The 22118-nt window shown below is 39.0% G+C and overlaps 1 protein-coding gene across 1 annotated transcript in view; it reads left to right on the top strand.

The window, feature by feature from the left end:
* OCA2 (OCA2 melanosomal transmembrane protein) overlaps positions 1 to 22118 on the top strand; it is a 275411-nt gene that overhangs the window by 149385 nt on the left and 103908 nt on the right. The window contains exon 18 of the mRNA XM_043492950.1: positions 20175 to 20302. Coding sequence (XP_043348885.1) covers positions 20175 to 20302 — 128 coding nt within the window. The remainder of the gene's footprint in view (positions 1 to 20174; positions 20303 to 22118) is intronic.

Below are 22118 nucleotides of genomic sequence, written 5' to 3'. Positions count from 1 at the left end.
GTAAAAATGTACATTTTTCTAAATACCGGTCTCCTTTTGGGTCCTGTGAAGATTTAGTGGTGCCTTGCACTCCCTTTGTTAAAACTAAGACTGAGACTATTTTTTCAGGAATTACATCTCCACAGTCCAAGAGTCAAGTGACTCTTCTGAGGGACACCAAATTTTCAAGGAATCCAAGTAACCATGTTGATTTTAGAAGACTTAGAAATGTTGCCCTTTAAACAGAAGTCATGACACAACCTTAAGTATAATGGTGCTGCTGTGCCACTGTAGTTAGTGTTAATGGGAGCCACAAACTCACACCATGAGGGCTTATTGATAACTCCTGAACTTAATTTTAACTATCAGTTAGTTGCATATTATTGTTACTATACTTTTGCTGCTGTGATTCTCCATGGTTTTTCAGTTCTACAGTGTATGGAAATTTTCTTAAAATACAACACATCATATACTCTAATGCTTCTGTTAAAGTTGTTTAATATTTTTCCTCACAAAAAGGAAAGTGGATCTGTCATAAATATAAAGGGAAGGGTAACCACCTTCCTGTATACAATACTATAAAATCCCTCCTGGCCAGAGGCAACATCCTGTTACCTGTAAAGGGTTAAGGAGCTCAGGCAACCTGGCTGGCACCTGACCCAAAGGACCAATAAGGTGACAAGATGCTTTCAAATCTTGGGAGGGAGGGAGGAAGGCTTTTGGTTGTGCTCTTTGTTTACATGGTTGTTCTCTCTTGGGACTGAGAGAGGCCAGACAGAAATCCATGTTCTCCAACCCATCCTAATCCAAGTCCAATATTGCAACCAGTATAGGTAAGCCAGGCAAGGCGGATTCGTTTAACTTTAGTTTTATGTGCATTTTCCCTGTGTTAAGAGGGAGCTTTATTGCTGTTTTCTGTAACTTTAAGGTTTTTCCCAGAGGGGGATCCTCTGTGTTTTGTATCTGAATACCCTGTAAAGTTTTTCCATCCTGATTTTACAGAGATGATTTTTACCTTTCTTTTTTTAAAATAAAATCCTTCCTTTAAGAACCTGACTGATTTTTCCATTGTTCCAAGACCCAGGGATTTGGGTCTTTGATGATTTTATAACAAATAGGTTAGGATATTATTCTCAACCCCCCCCCCAGGAAAGGGGGTGTGTAGGACGTGGGGGGATATTTTGGGGGAACACATCTTCAAGTGGTCTCTTCCTTGATTCTTCGTTAAATCACTAAGCTAATTTGCAAATGCTGATGTTTTAATTTAAACAATAAAATCAGCATATTTAACAGCCTTATTAAATGCTAGCTGCCTTCCTGTTTAGTTTTCTTGTATCCCTTCATTAATGTATTTAGTTCTATTTATATGCAAATAAATGCAGTGTTAAGGCTTAGACTTTAAACAAACAGAAATAGAAAATTTAGAGTGAAGGTTCCCACAACAGCCTTCATTCTACCTCTTCTGTATTTGATTTTTTTTTAAAGTAACTTCTGTTTTATTCTGTTGGTTAAGCCCTCCCGGGAAGATACTAATTTCACTATAGGTGTGTACAGTGCCTAGCACAATGATTTTTGACTTTGGCTCATATTTGCTAGCATCATATAAATAAATAATAATTAATATATGTTTATGTTTATACTTTATATGTAACAGTTGCACATATGTAGCATTTTGTACTATTTGATCTACGATCTGGTAATGAGATGTTATTTTAAAGTGTATTTTTTTTCCTGACTCTTGCATGGTAAAAATCCCAACTCTGATGTAGCATTAACAGATTTTTGCACAGAATTTTCTTTGTTTTTTTTCTTTGTATGCCTTTCAACCTGTCCACAATTTGCTCCTCTGTATTACTCTAAAGTGAAGCTCCCATAACTTGGCTATGTGCTGTTCATAGGCCATACAGTTTCTCTGCAGAACTTCCTTTCCAACTCCCTCCCCAGTAGAATGTTTTTTTTTTTAATCCAGTTATATGTTTGGCCTCCACACCATGCCCTGGGAAAAAGTTCCACAGATTGACTATGTGTTGTGTGAAGAAGTATTTCCTTTTGTTTGTTTTAAACCTGCTGCCTATTAATTTCATTGGGTGACCCCTGGTTCCTGTGTTATGTGAAAGTGAATAAGGAAGTGTTATTTATCCTTTCTCCAAACCATTCATGATTTTATAGACTATCAGATCCCCCTTAGTCATTCTTTTCCAAGCTGAACAGTCTGTCTCTTTAATCTCTCCTCATATGGAAGCTATTCCATACCCCTACTCATTTTTGTTGCCCTTCTCTGTACCTTTTCCATTTCTAGTGTATCTTTTTGGAGAGGGAGCAGCCTAGGCTGTTTCTTTCAACTTGTAGACATGGAATAAACCAGGCTTGCCTGGGCTATGGATAACGGGGCTTAAGCTTACGTAAAGGAATATGTGTGTAGGGCTCTTTGTTGTTTTAAATCCACTTCTCTAAGTCCTGTGTACCTTATGGGCAGAATAAATCATGCTTTGTTTTGAAGTAGCTGTTTCTGTATCACTGCAAACACATGCTGTCACAGGCTCCCGGAGGATAGCTCCTGCAGGTGCCAGGCCCATTGTGCTCGCTAAATGACACAGCTGGCAACTGAGAGTATAAACTGGAGACCCAGTTGGAGATGGTTGGATCATGAGATCCCACCCCCAAGGCAAAGTGGAGGCACAGGCCTGCCACATAATAGGGGTGCACTTTGGGGACTGCAAGAGTGTCTTAACAGGAGGAGCCTACTCAGGGGCTGTGACAAGTTGTTCCAGTGGTTAATTACCTTCACTGTGAAAAATGTGCACATTATTTCTTGTTTGAATTTATCTGGTTACAACTTCTAGCCATTGAATCTTGTTATACTTTGCTAGAGTGAAGGGCCTTCTATTATCAAATTTTGGTTCCCCACATACATAGTTATAGACAGTGATCCAGTTACCTCTTAGCTTTCTCTAAATATTATAAGATTTAATTGGTGAACTCCTCTGTGTTTATACTCAGGTTCCTCCTTGAGAATGAATTCTCATCTGTATTTTAGATTCACTGCAGTTCACACCTCTGGCTGTGCCATCACATTGTTCTTGACTTCCCGTAATTCTGTAAAATATTGTCTTTGAAACCTGGGAGTGCTGCTCAGCTGCACCCTAACATCGGCCCTTCGTGTGTTCTTCTCATGATCAGTGGGATTTTATGTTGTTATAACATTTAAATCCTGTGACCTGAGCACTGTAAAAAGAATGCATTCATTGTTTTCATTTAATTTAATCTGACTTCTCCTTTATTCAGTAAACTAGATTTTATAGGCCTCCTTTTTCATTTTATTGCCAATGCATTCCATTTAGAAATGTGTTGAACTGTTGTGATCACAAAAAGCCCTTGTTGTGTGGTCCTTCCTTTGGAAACCACTTGTCACATTTACTGACTCATTTACATAATTCTCAGGAAGTTTTGAAGAAATTGACAAGAGAAATTAAAGACTATAATTTGAAAGGGCACCAGCAGAACAAAAACCAAATGACGTCCATAGAGTGTATGATGCAAATTAGAATGGAAGTTTTGTCTTTTTACAAAATGAGTGACACTTCAAATTCGGCTCGATGAGTTTTGCCCATGTAATTTCTCTTGATTTTCAGCCTGCTGTTTAAACAGACATGCAGATTGCCAGCTTTTACAGTAGTTTCTATGATTGAACTAGTGATTATAACAGACTAGTGGTTGAGTAGCCAAGTGTAGCGCTTGCTTGGAAAATTGCCTAGTGATGAAGAAAGCTCTATGTTGCTCTGGAGTCTTTCATAAACTTGATTAAAGTTACAGTTGTTACATAGTACAGTTGTACAGAAGTTGCATTCAAAACTAAAAATTTGAATGTAATATGCACTGAACCAGTGTTTGTTCTGCTTAGAAAAACTGAGCCTGATTCTCCAATCACTGCACCCTATGAAACTTAAGCAGCTTCCATCCCCTACTTGTGGGTTCTTGTTTAACATGTTTCAAAAAGTGGATCTCAGAGTTCACTAGTTCATAGCAGAAGTGGTTCTTCCTCAGTACAGTTGAGGCAAATAAGCAGGGAGCGATGTGTACAGAAGCTTGCACAGCTGCTGACAGTGCTACACCTAAATTAGATTACTTAAATCTACAGGTCCAGGACTAGACAAACCCACCTATCAGTGACAAATAGGAAACTTTTCATAACCTGTTAATTTCTACACAATTTAAGCTTTGTGAAAAAGTCAAGTCCTCATGCAAAGAGAATATTCCAAATGTGAAATGAATGTAAACTGCGGGGTGTCTTTCTGAGAGTGTAGACAGCCTGAAAAAAATGAGGTGTATATGGGTTATTGCCCCAAACTTGTTTCCAGGACACAGCCTGAGCAACTGACCTGTGTATTAGGGAGTTCCTTTGGGGTGGGGGTGACGTTGCACTCTATATGATTTTTATGAAAATATGCTAATGAGTTTGAATATAATGTAACTGGAATATGTTTCAGGCAAAAGGTCTCTTGTAAGGTATCATTACAAAGTTTATAATCTACTGAGTGTGGTCATCCTTTTTTATAAATGTATCACTCTTGTATCTGAAACTAGAAAATATGAAATATAACTCTGAGGGCCTATTGTAATTATGCAAAATGTCGGCCATTAATGGTGGTTTGGAATTTTGATGGCTCCCATCAAACAGGACAATTGACTGTGGATGGTTCTGTTTGCTTGCAGGCCTTCCTGTCAGTCAGGCTGGGAGGAATGAAGGCTTGGGGTCTCACAGGACATGTGCTCATGTCACCTGAACCGGGATCCATTTTTAACATGGTGCTTTTCCATTTAGAATGAGGGGTGGGAACCCAGAGAGGGAGAAATATAAGAACGTGGAACAGAACAAAGGGTGTGGCAATCATGAGAAATCCCCTAGCTACCACCTGAGCTGGAACAAGGGCTGTACCAGGGGAAAGGATTGTGCCCAGACTAGGGAGGTGTACAGTCTGTGATAGAAGCTTATTGAAACATCTGAGGGTGAGGTTTTATCTGTATTCAGTTTTCTTACTGTATTAGGTTTAGACTTGTGTGTTTTATTTTATTTTACTTGGTAATTCACTTTGTTCTGTCTGTTATTACTTGGAACCACTTAAATCCTACTTTTTGTATTAAATAAAATCACTTTTTACTTGTTTATTAACCCAGAGTATGCATTAATAACTTGGGGGGGGGGCAAACAGCTGTGCATATCTCTCTGTCAGTGTTATAGAGGGTGAACAATTTATTAGTTTACCTTGTATAAGCTTTATACAGGGTAAAATGGATTTATTTGGGGTTTGGACCCCTTTGGGAGTTGGGCATCTAGTGTTGGAGACAGGAACACTTCTTAAGCTGTTTTCAGTTAAGCCTGCAGCTGTTGGGGGACGTAGTTCAGATCTGGATCTGGGTTTGCAGCAGGCTAGCATGTCTGGCTCAAACCAGGCAGTGCACTGAAGTCTCAAGCTGCCACGGGAAACAGGCTCAGGGGTAGTCTCAGCACATCAGGTGGCAGGTCCCAAGGGGTTTTCTGTGATCCAACCCATCACAGTGGGTCTGAATGGATTTTTTTCCCCCCAGGCCACCCCACTGAGGCAGGACTGTGTAGGGACCTCCAGAGCTGCCAGGGAGAAAAGAGGAGGATTTATGCCGGAGAGAGATGTGAACAGTCTCCATTCATCTTGAAAGACTTATCAGCTCTGAATAATCTTTGTCTTTCTCAGTTTTACACCTCAGACTGCTGTTCTAGAATTTTGGGAGGCTACAGCCACCACCCAGCACGGTAGTAAATAGGATAAATCTTCTGAATCTGCCACACTGCATGGTTGTTAAGGCCTATCAACTTTCATGTGAACTAAATTAATGTAAATAGAAACGTGTAAAACTAGATTGATGCTAGGTAAAAAAAGAATGGGCGGGGGGAAAGGAATGTTTTGACATTTCAGTTTAGAAATTAAATGTTGTCTCAGATGAGTTTTAGGGATAGTTAGGGTGAAAGGTGAATAATTTAAAAGTTTGCTGCTGTCTTGGGTTTTCTTCTTCCAAAATATTTGGAAGCACATTTTAAATAAATAATTTAGGGTGGCATATGTTAGCTTAGGAGTCAAGAATACCAACTTTACTGGGAAGGCATCTAGAATATTAAACAAAAAAAGATTGTGTTTGACACATTTTAAGGGAGGCTAAGGCTTTGTGCCAAAATAAAAATTCTCAAGGTTCATTCAGTATTCATAGCCTATTTCACTGTGCCTTTGTGTAAAAAGTGATTTATTCTCTTTAATCATTTGCAGAATTTAGCGTTTTCTTCCAAAGTATCTAGGGGTGAAATATTAATCATTGCAATACAAATGAGCTTATATGTATTGACTGCAAAGTAACTATCCACAATGATATTTGAATCTCACCCGTATTTAAGTTCTTAACAGCTAATATTTCTTCTTCCATCATTTTACTTCTAAAGCATTCCCATAAACTTCAGGAACCAACCTTCTTTAACAAAGTTTTAAATAAAAGATTGAACAAACTAATTACATGAAACCTACTTCACACATGTTAATGTTTCTGATTTTTTTGACCCTAATACATTTGTGTGAGGGAGACCTTCACTATAAATTGCATAGCTGATACTATTTATGAGGGTGGTGGTGAATTAGAAGAATTTGTTCAATATATTCATCAATGATCTGGAGGATGGTGTGGATTGCACCCTTAGCAAGTTTGCAGATGACACTAAACTGGGAGGAGAAGTAGATACACTAGAGGGTAGGGATAGGATACAGAGGGACCTAGACAAATTAGAGGATTGGGTCAAAAGAAATCTGATGAGGTTCAACAAGGACAAGTGCAGAGTCCTGCACTTAGGACAGAAGAATCCCATGTACTGCTACAGACAAGGGACCAAATGGCTAGGCAGCAGTTCTGCAGAAAAGGACCTAGGGGTTACAGTGGACGAGAAGCTGGATATGAGTCAACAGTGTGCCGTTGTTTCCAAGAAGGACAATGGCATTTTGGGATGTATAAGTAGGGGCATTGCCAGCAGATCGAGGGACATGATTGTTCCCCTCTATTCAACATTGGTGAGGCCACATCTGGAGTACTGTGTCCAGTTTTGGGCTCCACATTACAAGAAGGATGTGGAAAAATTGGAAAGCGTCCAGTGGAGGGCAACAAAAATGATTAGGGGACTAGAACACATGATTTATGAGGAGAAGCTGAGGGAACTGGGATTGTTTAATCTGCAGAAGAAAAGAATGAGGGAGGATTTGATAGCTGCTTTCAACTACCTGAAAGGGGGTTCCAAAGAGGACGGATCTAGACTGTTCTCAGTGGTAGCAGATGATAGAATGAGGAGTAATGGTCTCAAGTTGCATTGGGGGAGGTTTAGGTTGGATAATAGGAAAAACTTTTTCACTAGGAGGGTGGTGAAACACTGGAATGCATTACCTAGGGAGGTGGTGCTTCCTTAGAGGTCCTTCCTTAGAGGTTTTTAAGGTCAGGCTTGACAAAACCCTGGCTGGGATGCTTTAGTTGGGATTGGTCCTGCTTTGAGCAGGGGGTTGGACTAGATGACTTCCTGAGGTCCTTTCCAACCCTGATATTCTAAGATTCTAACTCTAATTTTACTAGGTCCTGCCTGTCTGGATTTAGGCTCTTATCCAAGGCCCACTGAAATCAGTGTAAGTCTTTTTGTTGACTTCACTGGGCTTTGGATCTGATCCTTAGTCTATTGCATACACAGAGTGTACCAATGAAATGAGGACTATTGAAAGCTATAGAGTTCTCCATTTGTTTATGATAATGTACACAGGATTATCTCAATTATGTCTCCATCAACAGTCATGAAGGAACTCTTCTAGCTGTTCCAATGTTTAACTCTATGTAATACCTTTTGGTTAGTTCTGAACTCTACCATGCCTCAACCAAAGACCCCTCACTGTTTCCAGAACATTCTAGCCAGTTCCTTTCTGACCACAGCCTGCTAAGCAGGTCTCCACAGGAGTTGATTAATGCAGTTCAAGCTCTCATTGCCTGACACTTCTCTTCCCAGACACCAGATATCCTTTTTCCTGACTTCCAGTGAATACCAACTGAATTGGCTGGGAAGCTCCTGCCTTCAGTCAGTCCTTTCCTCAGGAGCTGATGGTTGAATCTCTGTTCTCTTCCCTGGTGAGCTGTTTTGCTACCCTTTTAAATTCCTCCTCCAGCTCTGTGCAAGCCTTGCAGATGTGATGGGATGGAGCTGGTTGAGCCCAGAGCAGCTCCTTAACTCCCTATGGTTCTGAGTGCGGTTTGTATACCGCATCACACCATCCCAATCTCTCTTGTCTATAGTAATTCCTCTTGCTAATTTTTCACAAGTGTTGCTCCTGCCAAAAGTAAGCTGTCAGTTTCTACAAGTGAGGCTGTCTCCTTAACTCCTGGCCTGAAAACGATGGGCAGCAGAGTGGCACGTTAAGGCATTCTGACTATTAAGGATTTCCACCCATGAACTGCCTTCTATTATTTCATCTCTTAAGGCATGTTGCAGTGCTGAGTTAAGCTGGCTGGAAGCCATTTCTTGGATTCAAGAACAAAAAGGCACATGAGTGACTTGCACATTTTATTTTGCTGCTCTCTGATGTACATCATGTAGAGAATTTGACTGCCATGTGGAATAAATACTAGCTTTCTGTTTTGATTTAAGTGGGTAGGTGTTAAAATGAGGGTGAACATAATGGTTTTTTAAGTATTTGGCTTATCCTTATCTGACTGTTTTATTTATATATATATATATATATATATAAAAAGACACCTTTCTGCATAGTACAAATAATTTGATAAAGTGAACTATCCTTTTGCTATAGTGAGAGTTAGCATGTTGGAATGGAACCATATTCTTGAAATCAACATTGGCTTGAACACAGAATGTCAGGTCCAATCCATGCCTTCTTGACAAATTAACTTTGCAACATTTCTACTTGGAATGTGTGAGAGAAAGGTGTCTGGTTTCAAGGACATTCCTAATGTTCATGTCTTTTGAGGCAAATTTCCCAAAATAGGTGCGCAAATTATGCCTTCAAAATGTGCATTCATCCTTGCAAAACAGACATTGTCCAGACAGTTGCACAACACGTGACTTATAATTGTGTGTGCAAATGCCTATGTTTTCAGTACAACTTTTGTTTTGTGAAATGTACCCTTTCAATCTAAATATTCATTTTATTTTTGACTCACAAGGATGATGTAAGCTATATATTTTAATATTTGTCTTTTTAAAAATCTGGCAGCTTTTACTGAGAGAAGGCTCTGTAAAATGATGCAGACCTATATACATAGGAAGTCATGTAGCCGTTACATCCGTCCACACCCATCTTGTAGCTAGGGCAATGGTAGTGACCAGAGGCATTTGGCCATCTCAGATGTCTGTGCTCAATTGTGTTTTTCACAGAATTCTACCTTAAAGATCATCACATCTTCTATCACTTGGATTAAACAGGAGAATCAACAAGAATAGTGAGTGTGGACTTTGTAATGCAATGGTGGATGTGATTTCTCCACTCTGATCCTACAGTGACCAATTGCTATTGTTTTAACAAAAGGTTACCTGAATAAAGCCCAGTTGACCTTGGAATTTAAATCTGGTATCACTCAGACGGTGGATGTGCTGATCTGTGGCTGAAAAGCAGCTGGTCTTGTTGTGTCTCCTCTTCTCCTCATTCTATACTATGAACTTTGCTTTTTCATTTGATCTCTTCCCTCCACCATGGGTTGCTGTTTCTTTTCAGCTCTCTTACATTCTTTCCATTCACTCATGCCGGATGAAGCTACCACCGTCACATTACAAACCGCCCTACACAATCACCATCACACTTCCATCCCCAAGGTAGTCATAAAATGTGCTATTGCAAGTGGCATAACAGCCTATAAATCATTTATATATAGTGAGACCTGTTTTAGGAGGCCAACAACTATCACTTACTTAACAGAAGAGATCTAATAAAGGCAGAACAAGATTGTGTTCGGGCAACGTTAGAAAAAGTCTATACAAGATTAAAAATACTTATCTGGTGCCAACATTTATTATTTGTAAAAACTTAACACATGGTCATACAATTTGTGTATTCAGGTACATATGGCAAAATAACAGCGCTAAAATTAAGATGCTTTAAAATACTTCAGTGCAGTACAATTTTATTTTACATTCAGAACCGTTAGAAAAAAAGAGTCCAGGAGAAGGGATTCTGTCTGAGTGGAATATTTCAGCATTTTAGTCAACATAAATGATTTTGAAATAGCATAGAGAGTACATTTATACAGTTTGTGGATGATATCAAACTGGGAGGGATTATAAGTGCTTTGGAGGACAGAATTAGAATTCCAAATGATCTTGACAAACTGGAATATGGTCTGAAATAAACAGGATTTAATTCAACAAGGAAAAATGCAGAGTATTACACTTAGGAAGGCATAATCAATTACACAAATACAAAACGGAAATGACTGCCTAGGAAGGAGTAATGCAGAAAAGGATTTAGGGTTATAGTGGATCACAAACTAAATGAGTCAACAGTATAATACTGTTACCAAAAAAAAGCAGACATCATTTTGGGATGTATTAGCATTAGTGTTGTAAGCAAGACATGAGAAGTAATTCTTCCATGCTACTTAGAATAATAAGAATAATAAGGCCTCAGCTGAAGTACTGTGTCCAGTTCTGTGCATCACACTGTGGGGAAGATGCGGACAAATTGGAAAAAGTCCAGAGAAGAGTAACAAAAATGATTTAAGATCTAGAAAACCTACAAGGAAAATTGAAAAACTGGGTTTGTTTAGTCTGGAGATGAAAAGACTGAGTGGGGACATGATAATAGTCTTCAAGGTTGTTATAAAGAGAAGGGTGATAAATTGTTTTCCTTATCCACTGAAGACTATAAGATGTAATGGGTTTAAATTGCAGCAAGGGAGATTTAGGTTAGACATTAAGAAAAACTTCCTACCTGTCAGGGTAGTTAAGCATTGGACCAAATCCTTAGGTAGGTTGTGAAATCTCTGTTCTTGGAGATTTTTAAGAGTAGGTTAGACAAACACCTGTCAGGGATGGTCTAGATAATATTTAGTCCTGCCACAGTGCAGGGGACTGGACTAGATGACGTATCGAGAATCCACACACACACACACACACACACACACACACACATACACACAACATTAGCAAATACTCAGTGTTGATGTGTACTCAGGTTTCATGTGTGGAGTGCATGTGTACTCAAGTTGCATGTTTTTGTAGAGGAAATATGAAGCTGTAATTAAAGTTTTGTATTATACTGTGAGGGAGATTTATGTGTTGTGTGTTTTTCTTATGTGCTGGAGGGAGATGAAGTTCCTTGTGAAGATGGGGAGTCTATCACCATCAGTGGAGATGATGTGTATAGGCATTAGTGAGTGGTTCAGAGATGTCCCATAACTTGGCATTCCCTTATTTTCAGGCATTACACCCCTTGTAAACTAATTTTCATTTGGGGAACATCCTGGGTTTTTGATACAGCACATATAAGATGTATAGCTGTCCCCTCTTGATGAGGTTGCTGGACTGCTGTGGTGCCCTAAACCTTCTTAATATACTTAATAGCATGCCAGGTGTACCACGACTTGAAGGAAAGCACTGAAGACACATTACTTGCTAGTCTTGCACGTACCTGGTGGGTCCCAAAAACACACACATGCACAAATTACACACACACAAAGTTATGAGTAATAGTGGTCATTTTGACTAAAGGAAAATTTTGAATACACTGGAAAAGATAGGAGAAAAATCATTAATAATAGTGTTTAATTGCAAACTGGTTTTGTTAAATGCACACTCATCACTAGCTGATGGGGAGTTTTAACTATATGGAAAATGAGAATTATAACAGACCAGCCATTTATCAGCAGAAAGGAACTGACGAAAAGTGAGAGACGGGAAAAGAGTTTTCTTAAAGGGCTAATTTTTAATTAATTTCAATTCATAAACCAAGCAACAGATTTACTTACAAATTACAGAAAATGCAGTCCTTACCCACAAATTATGTGCTGTAAATTTGGGAAAGATGCACTGTATTCAACTTGCAAAACAAAGAGGCTGAATATCTTCTTCAATTGTAAAATAGACTCCAGCCTTAATATAGAAGTACTATTGTATCTGTATAATACATATATACACAAACACATGCGTGCACGTTATATGCACAAATGGCTGTGTACGTACATATTCCCACTGCATGTGGTGGTGATACCAATATAACTAACTGGAGAATCATGTGATAAACGAAATTTACTACATGGGCCTGCAATGGCAAAAAATTCATCTGCTCTGGGACTACTACTAAAATTCCACACCTTTAGGCTTCAACAAACAACTATTTAAAAAGAAAAAGGCAAATGTTTCTCTGTTTCCCTCACATGGGGGAATTTCCACTCAAAATTACTCTGGCCCAAGTTCTAGAAAAGGGCAAGCTTCACCAGTGATGGGTTTAAATTTCAATATCTTGTCGCTGTACAGGGCTAGCCATGAAATCTGTACACAACTGGATAGGGAAAATTCCAAGCTTGCCAATGGAACCCAGCATCTGTTTAGCACATTATTAGCTTTCAAATCATATCATTTTTAGGTAGAGAAAAATACTTTTGGTTATTTATAGAGATTTTCATGTCTCCCTCTGGGCTCTATACTGCTAGGCTAATATTAAGAGGCCTCAATCTGGTAAAGGATTTAAGAACAGGCTTAATTTTAAGCATGTGAGTAGTCCCTTCGAAGGCAAGAACAGGGCTGCAACTCATCATACTAACATTTTTTTGAAGATCAGTAAAACATATCTAAAACTGTCTTTCTCTAACATACCAAAAGTAAAGTGTTCAGAATAAATGGTATTATGGCGTAGTATTATTTTTATCACCACTTGTTTGGGATGATCTACTTAATTTACTAGTGACTTTGCCAGTGCAGTCAAACCAAACTCATGCTAATATAACTTTGTATTCTCTGTGTGTGTACCTCTATGATATACTATTTTTTTATCTTCACTGCAAATATGTCTGATGGCTTGGGATCTTGCACAAATGGAAACGCTGGATGTGCCTTTAAGATTTTCATGCAAAGGAAACTATTTCAGATTACAACAATTAATATGCATATATGGTTTCTCAGGATTTCAGGTTCTTAGAAGGATGCCCATTTTATCAAGCTTTTCAATTTGGATGTAAGCCAAACAATATCCCAGTTATTAAAAGTGACAGCTTTTTCTTAATTAGTCATTTGCAAAGTCTGCAGCAGCCATGGTTATCTTTCCGCTCTCCTTCCTCATATTCTAGACACTAATTCAAGTCCTTGATTATTTTCAAAATAGAGAGTCAGCTCTCTTTTTGGACTGCAATAATATTCTGTTTGCAATCAGAGATTTCTGTTCTGAAGATTTTCTTTCTCGGTGGAGTTTAATGTGAGATAAACCAAAGCATAAAACTATTTCTGTTTTTTTTCCTGGGGCAGTGCAGAATATGTGCACACCCTTCCTGTGTAGGAGACATCACAGAATTTTCAGAGTGCATGGTACATTAAAGTTACATGATAGTCCTATTTCTCTAAAACCAATAGAAACTGTAGACATAACTGTATCCTGTAGAAGCTGTAACTGTGCAGAACAGGAGTTTAAGATCAGCCCATCAAATAAGAGACACACGACTGATTTCTCTCTCTCTCTCTCTCTCTCTCTCTCTCTCTGATCTATTGTATTCTAAAACACAAACCATTTAGGATGTAATAGAAATGGGATGAAATTTAATAGTGCAAAGTGCAAGATCATGCATTTAGGGACTAACAACAAAAATTTTTGCTGTACGCTGGGGATTTATCAGTTGGAAGTGACAGAGGAGGCGAAAGACTTGGGTGTATTGTTTGGTCACAGGATGAAGTGTTAGTACCATTATACAAGGCACTGGTGAGACCTCATCTGGAATACTGTGTGCTATTTTGTTCTTCCATGTTCAAGAAAGATGAATTCAAACTGGAACAGGTGCAGAGAAGGGCTATGAGAATGATCAGAGGAATAGAAAAATCTACCTTGTGAGAGGAAACTCCAAAGAACTTGGCTTTGTTTAGCCTAACCAAAAGAAGGCTGAGGAGAGAGATGCTTGTACTCTATAAATACACCAGAGGGATAAATACCAGAGAGGCAGAGAAGTTATTTAAGTTAAGCACCAAGGTAGACACAAAACCAAATGGATATAAACTCCCCATCAACAAATTTAGGCTTGAAATTAGACAAAGGTTTCTAACCATCAAAGGAGTGAAGTTCTGGAACAGCCTTCCAAGGGGAGCAGTGGGGGGAAAAACCCTAACTGGCTTCAAGACTGAGCTTGATAAGTTTATGAAAGGGGATAGATGGTATGATGGGATTGCCTACAACGGTATGTGACCCATGGTCGACTACTAGTGGCAAAAATCCCCAAGCGGCCAGAGATGGGACACTAGATGGGAAGGGTTCTGAGTTACTACAGAGAATTTTTTCCCAGGTATCTGCCTGGTAGGTATTGACCACAGGCTTAGGGTCTAATTGCTCTCCCTGTGTGACTTTGAGAAGGAATTTCCCCCGGGTCAGATTGGCAGAGACCCTGTTTTTTGGGGGTTTTTTTGCCTTCCCCTGCAGCTTGGGGCACAAGTCACTTGCAGGTTTAAATTAGTGTAAATTCTGAATCTTCTGTAACTTGAAGTCTTTAAATAATGATTTGAGGACTTCAGTAACTCAGCCAGAGGTTAGGAATCGGTGACAGGAGTGGGGGGTGTTGTTCTGTGGCCTGCAATGTGCAGGAGGTCAGACTAGATGATCACGATAGGCTTGAAGGTCAGAAGGGGCCATGTAGGCAATGAAATACAGTAAATTAGGACACACTGTTCTCATTCTTTTAGGTCTTAGCTGTTGTTTCTTCTTCTTCTCTTTCCTTTCCTTCTCTCTCTCTCTCTGTGCTCCTGTCTGCTACCTTTGTTGCTTCTTCCTTTTGCACTTTGTTGTTATTAGCTTCTGTTTTTGTGAGTGGGCTTCTGTAGAAAGGTGGATTTTGCATTGTAATAGGAAGACTAGATGTCATGTGATGACTAAAGATCATTCTGATACTTGCCAGTAGGATGAGCCTCAACCTGTTACCAAAAAGGCTGTGCCTCCATCCCTTTGATAGTTTCCCCATGGACACAGATAGTTTCTGTGTCCCTGTTGGGTACAATGGGCTCTGAGAGTCTTGAATAGAGAAGCCAGTCCCCACAGTACCCTGGTTCCTTAAAATAGTTCAAGATTAGGGAATGGACCCTAAACTGGAGCCAGGACAAGCGGGAAGTCAACTGAAGGCACAAAGCCCTGACGTGATATGTTCTTCATAGCTAGTCCATCCCCAGACGTTGTCTGCCACGCATCACACAAAGTGGAGTTTCTAGTTAACTTTGATAGACGCAGCCAGTCCTGGGAAGAGGAAGTTACACTAGTCCAGTCATAACATAGTAAACCCACGGAGTGATTATTAGGTTTGTATCAGTGGGTGTGGTCTCCTGGTTAGCTGGATTTGGAAGAAGGCACCATTTCAGTCTGGTTTCCATGGACTAGGGGTGAGTCTAGTGATACTTGGAGGCTTCTTAAGGCAGATGATTTAAGAGCATGGCCAAAGTCTTGATTAAACTCCTTGAAGTGTTTCCCTGTTCCTCACTTCTGTTTTGTCTGGAACACAGTGTGTGATGACATAGATTGCGTCTTCTGAGAAAGAGATAGAAAGTTGTGTGTAATCTGCACAATTATAGTGTGTGGGGGGCATGATAGTATAATAATTTCTTTCCTAGGGTCTCCTATACTACATACATTTAAAAAAAGACAGAGGTGATAATATTGCTTCCTGTACAGCTGCACATGTGAAGCTTTTGAGGGCTAGGAGCTGCTACCTATCACTACTCTCTGGGATCTGCTAGAGAGGAATGAAGAAAGCCACACTGGAGGATGTCTTGTAGTAAACATTTGTGTGTAAACCTAATGCAGTTTATAAAGACTGGCAGTAACTTGTAGAAAAACATCCTAATAAAACATTGGCACAATGTTAACAAATGAGTTACAATATGGTTCTCTATGCAATTCAGTTACTTTACATAAACATTAGCAAATAATTATTTCCTCTGTATAGCACATTTAAGGTAATTTGTCTTCATGACAAGCAGGAGGAAACAAATAATGCCAAGATATTTACAAAGATTGCTCCAGAAATATTAAGAATGGGTTCTTAAACTTTCCAGGTTTGCTAAACGTTACACTTGTGCAATATGAGTCTAAAATGCTGCCACTTAGCGCGTGGTTTGTATAGGTATAAATGTTGAGGGTACAATAGGGGCAAAAGTGGTGGAGAATCAGGGCTTGCGGACCTAATTTTACCTTTAGACTTGAATCCAAAACTCGTGTTGATTTTAATGGAAACTGCACAGGTCTATCTGAGGACAGAACATCGGCTCTCTGTTTGGTTTCGCTGTGGTGCAGTGGCGGCTGAGACTAGACAGTAGAGAGAGAAATCAGTCAATTCATGTGAAACATTCATTCATCACAGTCTTTATTTATACTGAAATATACTAAGGCCAGATCTTCAGCTCTGGTGAAGATCGCACCAAGGAAATCGGGGGTTAATCAATAATTTAGTTTGCATTAATAGATTACATGTTGTTTTTATTTTGGAAGGCAGAAAGGCTATAATGGAGTTGTCAATGGCAATACTCAAGGGATACGATGGACAAAGATTAGGAGTTCACCCCTTCTGTAGATACTGCTAAAGCATTCCTGACCTTGGAGGACTTTTCTTCCTGTGGCTTATAAATACTTCTAAAGAGCTTAACTTCTTGCCTTTGGAATGCCCAGGCATTTTCAAAGCATTTTCCTGGGAGCATTTCCCGCTACATGTTTTTCACAGCTCAACATTTCAAATTACTCCAGGTGAGTGCTGTAGCTATAATACGGTCAGGAATGCTTTTTAGGAGCACAGTAGATACTTTTCAGCTCATGCAATTATGTCAAAATCCCACATCCACCTTGACAACAGCTGACATAATCTTTAGTCCACATCAATCCCATCTTCTATGTGATGCCATGCAGGTGACTTGTGTAGAGGAAGGCACTACATCCGTATACAGCCTGACTCACCACCCCACATCTAGCCTTCCTCCTTTAAGCTGCTGAACTGCACCAATTCCCCTGCCTGGCAAATATTTCCACTCATGGAGATGGGAGATGGATTTGGCCCTCATTAGTCCAGATTCACTCTCAGCAGGACTGAGAGGCTTTCATCTCCAGGGGAAGGTGCCCCCTTCCCTTAGAGATTCAGTCCTGGGAGGGCAGCTTCATTTTGCAGCTAGGGCTTTGTCAGAGACTCATCACTGGGGGGATCCAGCTGGCCTAGCTAATCCCCTTCTAGGCCAGCCCTGCTCTTTCTTTGTGCCATTTATGCCACACTTTCTCCCTGAGCAGTATAAGCATTGCTTTTGGGCTGCTTGACCACTGCTGCTGGGCACTTATTCTCACCAGAAAGTGAATCAAACTCAATATGTTTGTTTGCCAAGTGGTGGTGTTTCCTTCCTTGGTGGTGAGTGGAGATAACAATGAGTCATGACTTTTGGATCTGGAATCTGACTCAATTACAATGTCCTCAAAGTCTGGGGTGAGGATTTGTGGTCCAGGTTTAGGTCCATTGGAGAGTTCTGGAATGTGAGCTGTCTCAAAGTTTGGGGAGGTTTGGCTCCATGTTGCACTTTGTGTTAATCGCTAGTTTTAGGAAAGTATTTTTGTTGAATTGTGAAAAAAATGAGATTTCCTAATCCTTCATCTTCCTCTCTTCAAGTACATGCAACCTTGATAGATCAGGCTTGCCTCATGCTTAAGGGGAAATTCTTGTGAGAGTTGTTTTAGTAGTGTAGAGACATCAGAAGCCAGATTATGGAGGATCAAGTTGAGAGCTTGAGGAGAGGGAGCCTATGAAAGGCTTTTGGAGACCAATGGAATGGAGGAGAGTAGTTAGAAAAGCTGGTAGTACTGAGAGAACTTTATTTTCCAAGATGGCTGTTCCAATAATGTCTTCATAGGTAGAAAATGGTTCCAGTGAGAGAAGCGCTAGCAGTTAGTCAAGGGGGAAAGTGTTTATAGAGTAGAACGTAACATAATATATACATTACTATTTTACAAATTCATTAAAAGGCAATGAAAATTTCAAATCAGGATCCAATATTTGGCTTTATAAAGACCTTTCTTCACATTCTAATGAGCGCTATGTAACTAAAAGAATTTTTCTCTATATTTTTATGCATGCAGTGTTTTCAACAATTGCATTGTGTTCCAAGGATTGCAATTAATCTAAAATTCCCTTGAAAGCATGAAATATGTTATTTAAAGTTCCAAAAGTACATATGTATTGGAAGAATAAAAATTGCATTTCCTGTGTAAGGGAAAATTTGTGTAGAACTACTGTGGATCTCTTTCTTTAGGAATTGAAGGGCAGTCAACATTTGTTAACTTCATTAATGGAGAGAATATTTGATCTGTATGTTTCTACTTTTATTTTTTAATCAAATTTAGATGGAATGTCATTGGGTATTAATTTGAAACCTTTGGATTTTCTTAAAAACTAGCCTCTGTTTGCCAGATGGTGGGAATAGGCATCAGGGGATGGGTCACTTGATGATTTCCTGTTCTGTTCATTCTTTCTAAAACACCTGGCATTGGCAACTGTCAGAAGACGGTGTACTCAGCTAGATAGACCATTGGTCTGACCCTGTATGGCCATTCTTATGTTCTATGTTCCTTGGAGACAAGGGAAGTATAAACACATGTGTACCACCTGAATGGCCCCAGATCTTAAGTGCATGGAATCAATCTGTTATATTTTGCTATTTCACAGTATCAATGAGCTAGAAGTGGCCTCTTAGAAGGCCATTTTATTTATCTACCTGCCCTGTGGCAGGATCTTAGTATCTCTAAATCATATGCAGTACTTGATTATTAGTTTTTCATCCAAATATTGGCCCCTTATCCAGCAGAGTTTCCTTCTGAGCAAAAATAAGCACATGCCTAATGAAAATTCTCTTTGAAATCTGAAGTTTCTTAGCTTGAAACCTGCCATAGTCCCTTGGCAAATATTGCCATTTCATGCACAGACGGTTCCAGAATACATTTAAATAATATTGACGATAACCCTAGAGTATGAGTCAGGAAATTCTGTGGTTGTTTTCCCTGGTTGAATATTGAGCTTTTAGACATCTGTGGATGAAAAGAAGTGTACAAGTGTATTAATGCTCTAATAAATTTGTTAGTCTCTAAGGTGCCACGGGTACTCCTTTTCTTTTTGCGAATACAGACTAACACGGCTGCTACTCTGAAACCTAATGTATGCTGTGTTATTTTAGTCATGACGGTCCTGAGATATTAGAGATACAAGGTGGGTGAGGTAATCTCTTTTACTGGACTAACTTCTGTTGGTGGGAGAGCTTGAAAGTTTGTCTCTTTCACCAACAGAAGTTGGTCCAGTAAAAGAGATTACCTCACCCACCTTGTTTAACTGTATTAACAACATATATAGAGAGAGTATATATGTAAATGTGGGTACATGCATACGCCATGTATACATAGTTTATCTCTGTTTTTAAGAGAGAACCCCCTATCCTGGAATAGCCTTCCATTTCCTCAGTTTATCCTCTAGCCAAAATGTCCTGGAGGTTCTATATGGTAGCCACCAGTGTACTGTCTGAGGAGGACTAGACAGAGAATACCTTTCAGTGCCTATCCTTATCAGATGGCATTTTATTTGTGAAGCAAACTAGTGGATTTTTCAGCAGCACAAGATGCTGCCTCTTGCTAAAGCCTGAACATACTTGCTGATTCCTCAGCACTCCCAGGCATTGGTGGCCCCAACAGCATAAGATTGTTAATCAAATGTGGAACTCCTCCTACATTTGTACAGGGTTTCTGTTTCTACATAAAACTAGAACATATACTTGTAAAAGAGATTTGTAAAATTTCCTTGCTACACAGTCAGCGCAAAAAAATAGATCAGAAAATGTTTAAATGAAAAATGTGTTACTGTATATTTTATGTCCTTAGTAAAATAAATGTGCATCTTAGACAAATCTAGAAAATGTAACAAATACTCCCTGTTCTCTTTATTTAATACAGGGTGGATTGCAATGTTGGGAGCTATTTGGCTACTAGTGTTAGCTGACATCCATGATTTTGAGATGATACTAAACAGAGTGGAATGGGCAACACTTCTTTTCTTTGCAGCACTGTTTGTTCTAATGGAGGTAAGAAGAATTCAGACAAAAATGCACTTATTCCCCTTTATTTTTAACTGTGATTTCTATAATCTGGACGTTAGAATTGCAAGAAGCTCTTGAATAATGGGGACAAGCATTATCCTGAATAGAGACCTCATACAAGAAGGGGGTGAAAGTTCTGTAATATTTCTCTTAATAGTTTAGTCATAATAATAGAGAACAGAATTATGGAATGGGGAGAACTGCTCTGGGGTGAAGTCTCACTTTCATTATAACCTGGATTTTGTCCTCTTCCCCTTCTCTAATTTCCAATAAAGAGAGGTTTAGTTTCAAACTTGGCATGTGCGTTCCATGTGAGCAGACAATTATTTTTTAACCAAGTTTGAAGTTATTTAGAGAAGCCATAGAAAAAACAGGAGTTAATCGTAGTTTGAAAATATCTCACTTTTCCCCATATCCTGGCTACAAAATGGCTCATCTGAGAGGATTCAATTGCGATTTGTTGAAAGCTGTTTGTGCGATCTAGCACACGAGACCAAATTTGAGACACTGAAAATCATCATTAAATCACTGAGTGCAAGTGATGCTTGAATAGTTTAATACGTTGAGGTGCATTCAATTTCTGAATGGCTCGTTGATTCAATTTCATTTGAATCCCATTTGATTCAATATTTCATAATGTGATGTGAAATTTTTGTTTTGGTTTGGCACAAATGTTTGGAGAAGGGATGATCTTCGTATGAATACCCACATTCACATGCAAACAAGGTGATTTGTACATGCACAAGAATGCTTGTTATTCACTAGTCATTATTCTGTTTTAAAAGTTTCAATCATCCAATCATAGGGCAGAAATAAGGCCATGATATGACTTAGATGAACAGTAATACACCATGAATAGTAAAAACGAGCAGTTTATAAACAACTCATAATTTGAAATTTGTTTGCATAATCAAATAACTATAAATAGCAAATAGATGTGTATATCTGAATTTATTTATGAACAATTCATCAACAGAAAAATGGGTTAAATTTGCAGCTGATATTTGTCATGAATAATTCAGCTAGTTTTGTTTAATACTCCAAATAAGGAGTTCAGAACCTGTAAACTCCTGAAAGATTATTGGAGGCTCTGATCATTGGAAAGGTTGCAGTCAGCTTTATGGAGTTCACCACACCACTCATTCATCTATTGGGACCTAGTGCACCCATTCACATACACTCTCACACATGCAGTTTCCAATGCTATCTATTCTGAAATGTGTTAGGTAGGTTTGGGGATCCCTACTGAAGCCACCTTAGTTTTATGGTACTAGCATTTTATGCAAGTCACATTCTCTGAGTTACTGTTTTAGCTTGAGTTTAGATGTTTTTATTTGAGTACAGTGTGGCTATAATGTAATGTAGTAAACCATGTTGAAAGCAGTTTTGCTATTTATTGAAATCTTGCAGTTCCTATTGATATAATTCCCTGAACCTTTTTTTATAGATTCTCTAGTCACTGGTGGGTATTGGAAGAATGGTTAACAAAACAATATTTCTTCAGGCTCTCTGGAGCCATACTATCATTAACTCATGAAACAAACTGGGACAGATGAAATGCTCATTGGAAAAGTGGAATCCACATTTAAACTCTTCCATTTACAAAAATTGGGGAGACAGCTCTGTTGCTGTTAGCTAAATGCTGAGAAGTTTATTTTTGAAATGGGTACAGCATATTATAGGAGTGTAGGCTTGCATAGCTGCTCCTAACTGTCAATCTCTGAGGGCGGCCACGCCTCTTCACTGTCATACACCTGGAATGGCAATCTTTATTAGGGGAAATTAGTTGTCTCTAAGACTC

This window comes from Dermochelys coriacea, chromosome 1, assembly GCF_009764565.3.
Source record: "Dermochelys coriacea isolate rDerCor1 chromosome 1, rDerCor1.pri.v4, whole genome shotgun sequence".
NCBI lineage: Eukaryota > Metazoa > Chordata > Testudines > Dermochelyidae > Dermochelys > Dermochelys coriacea.
This window is presented reverse-complemented; position numbering and strand designations above follow the sequence as displayed.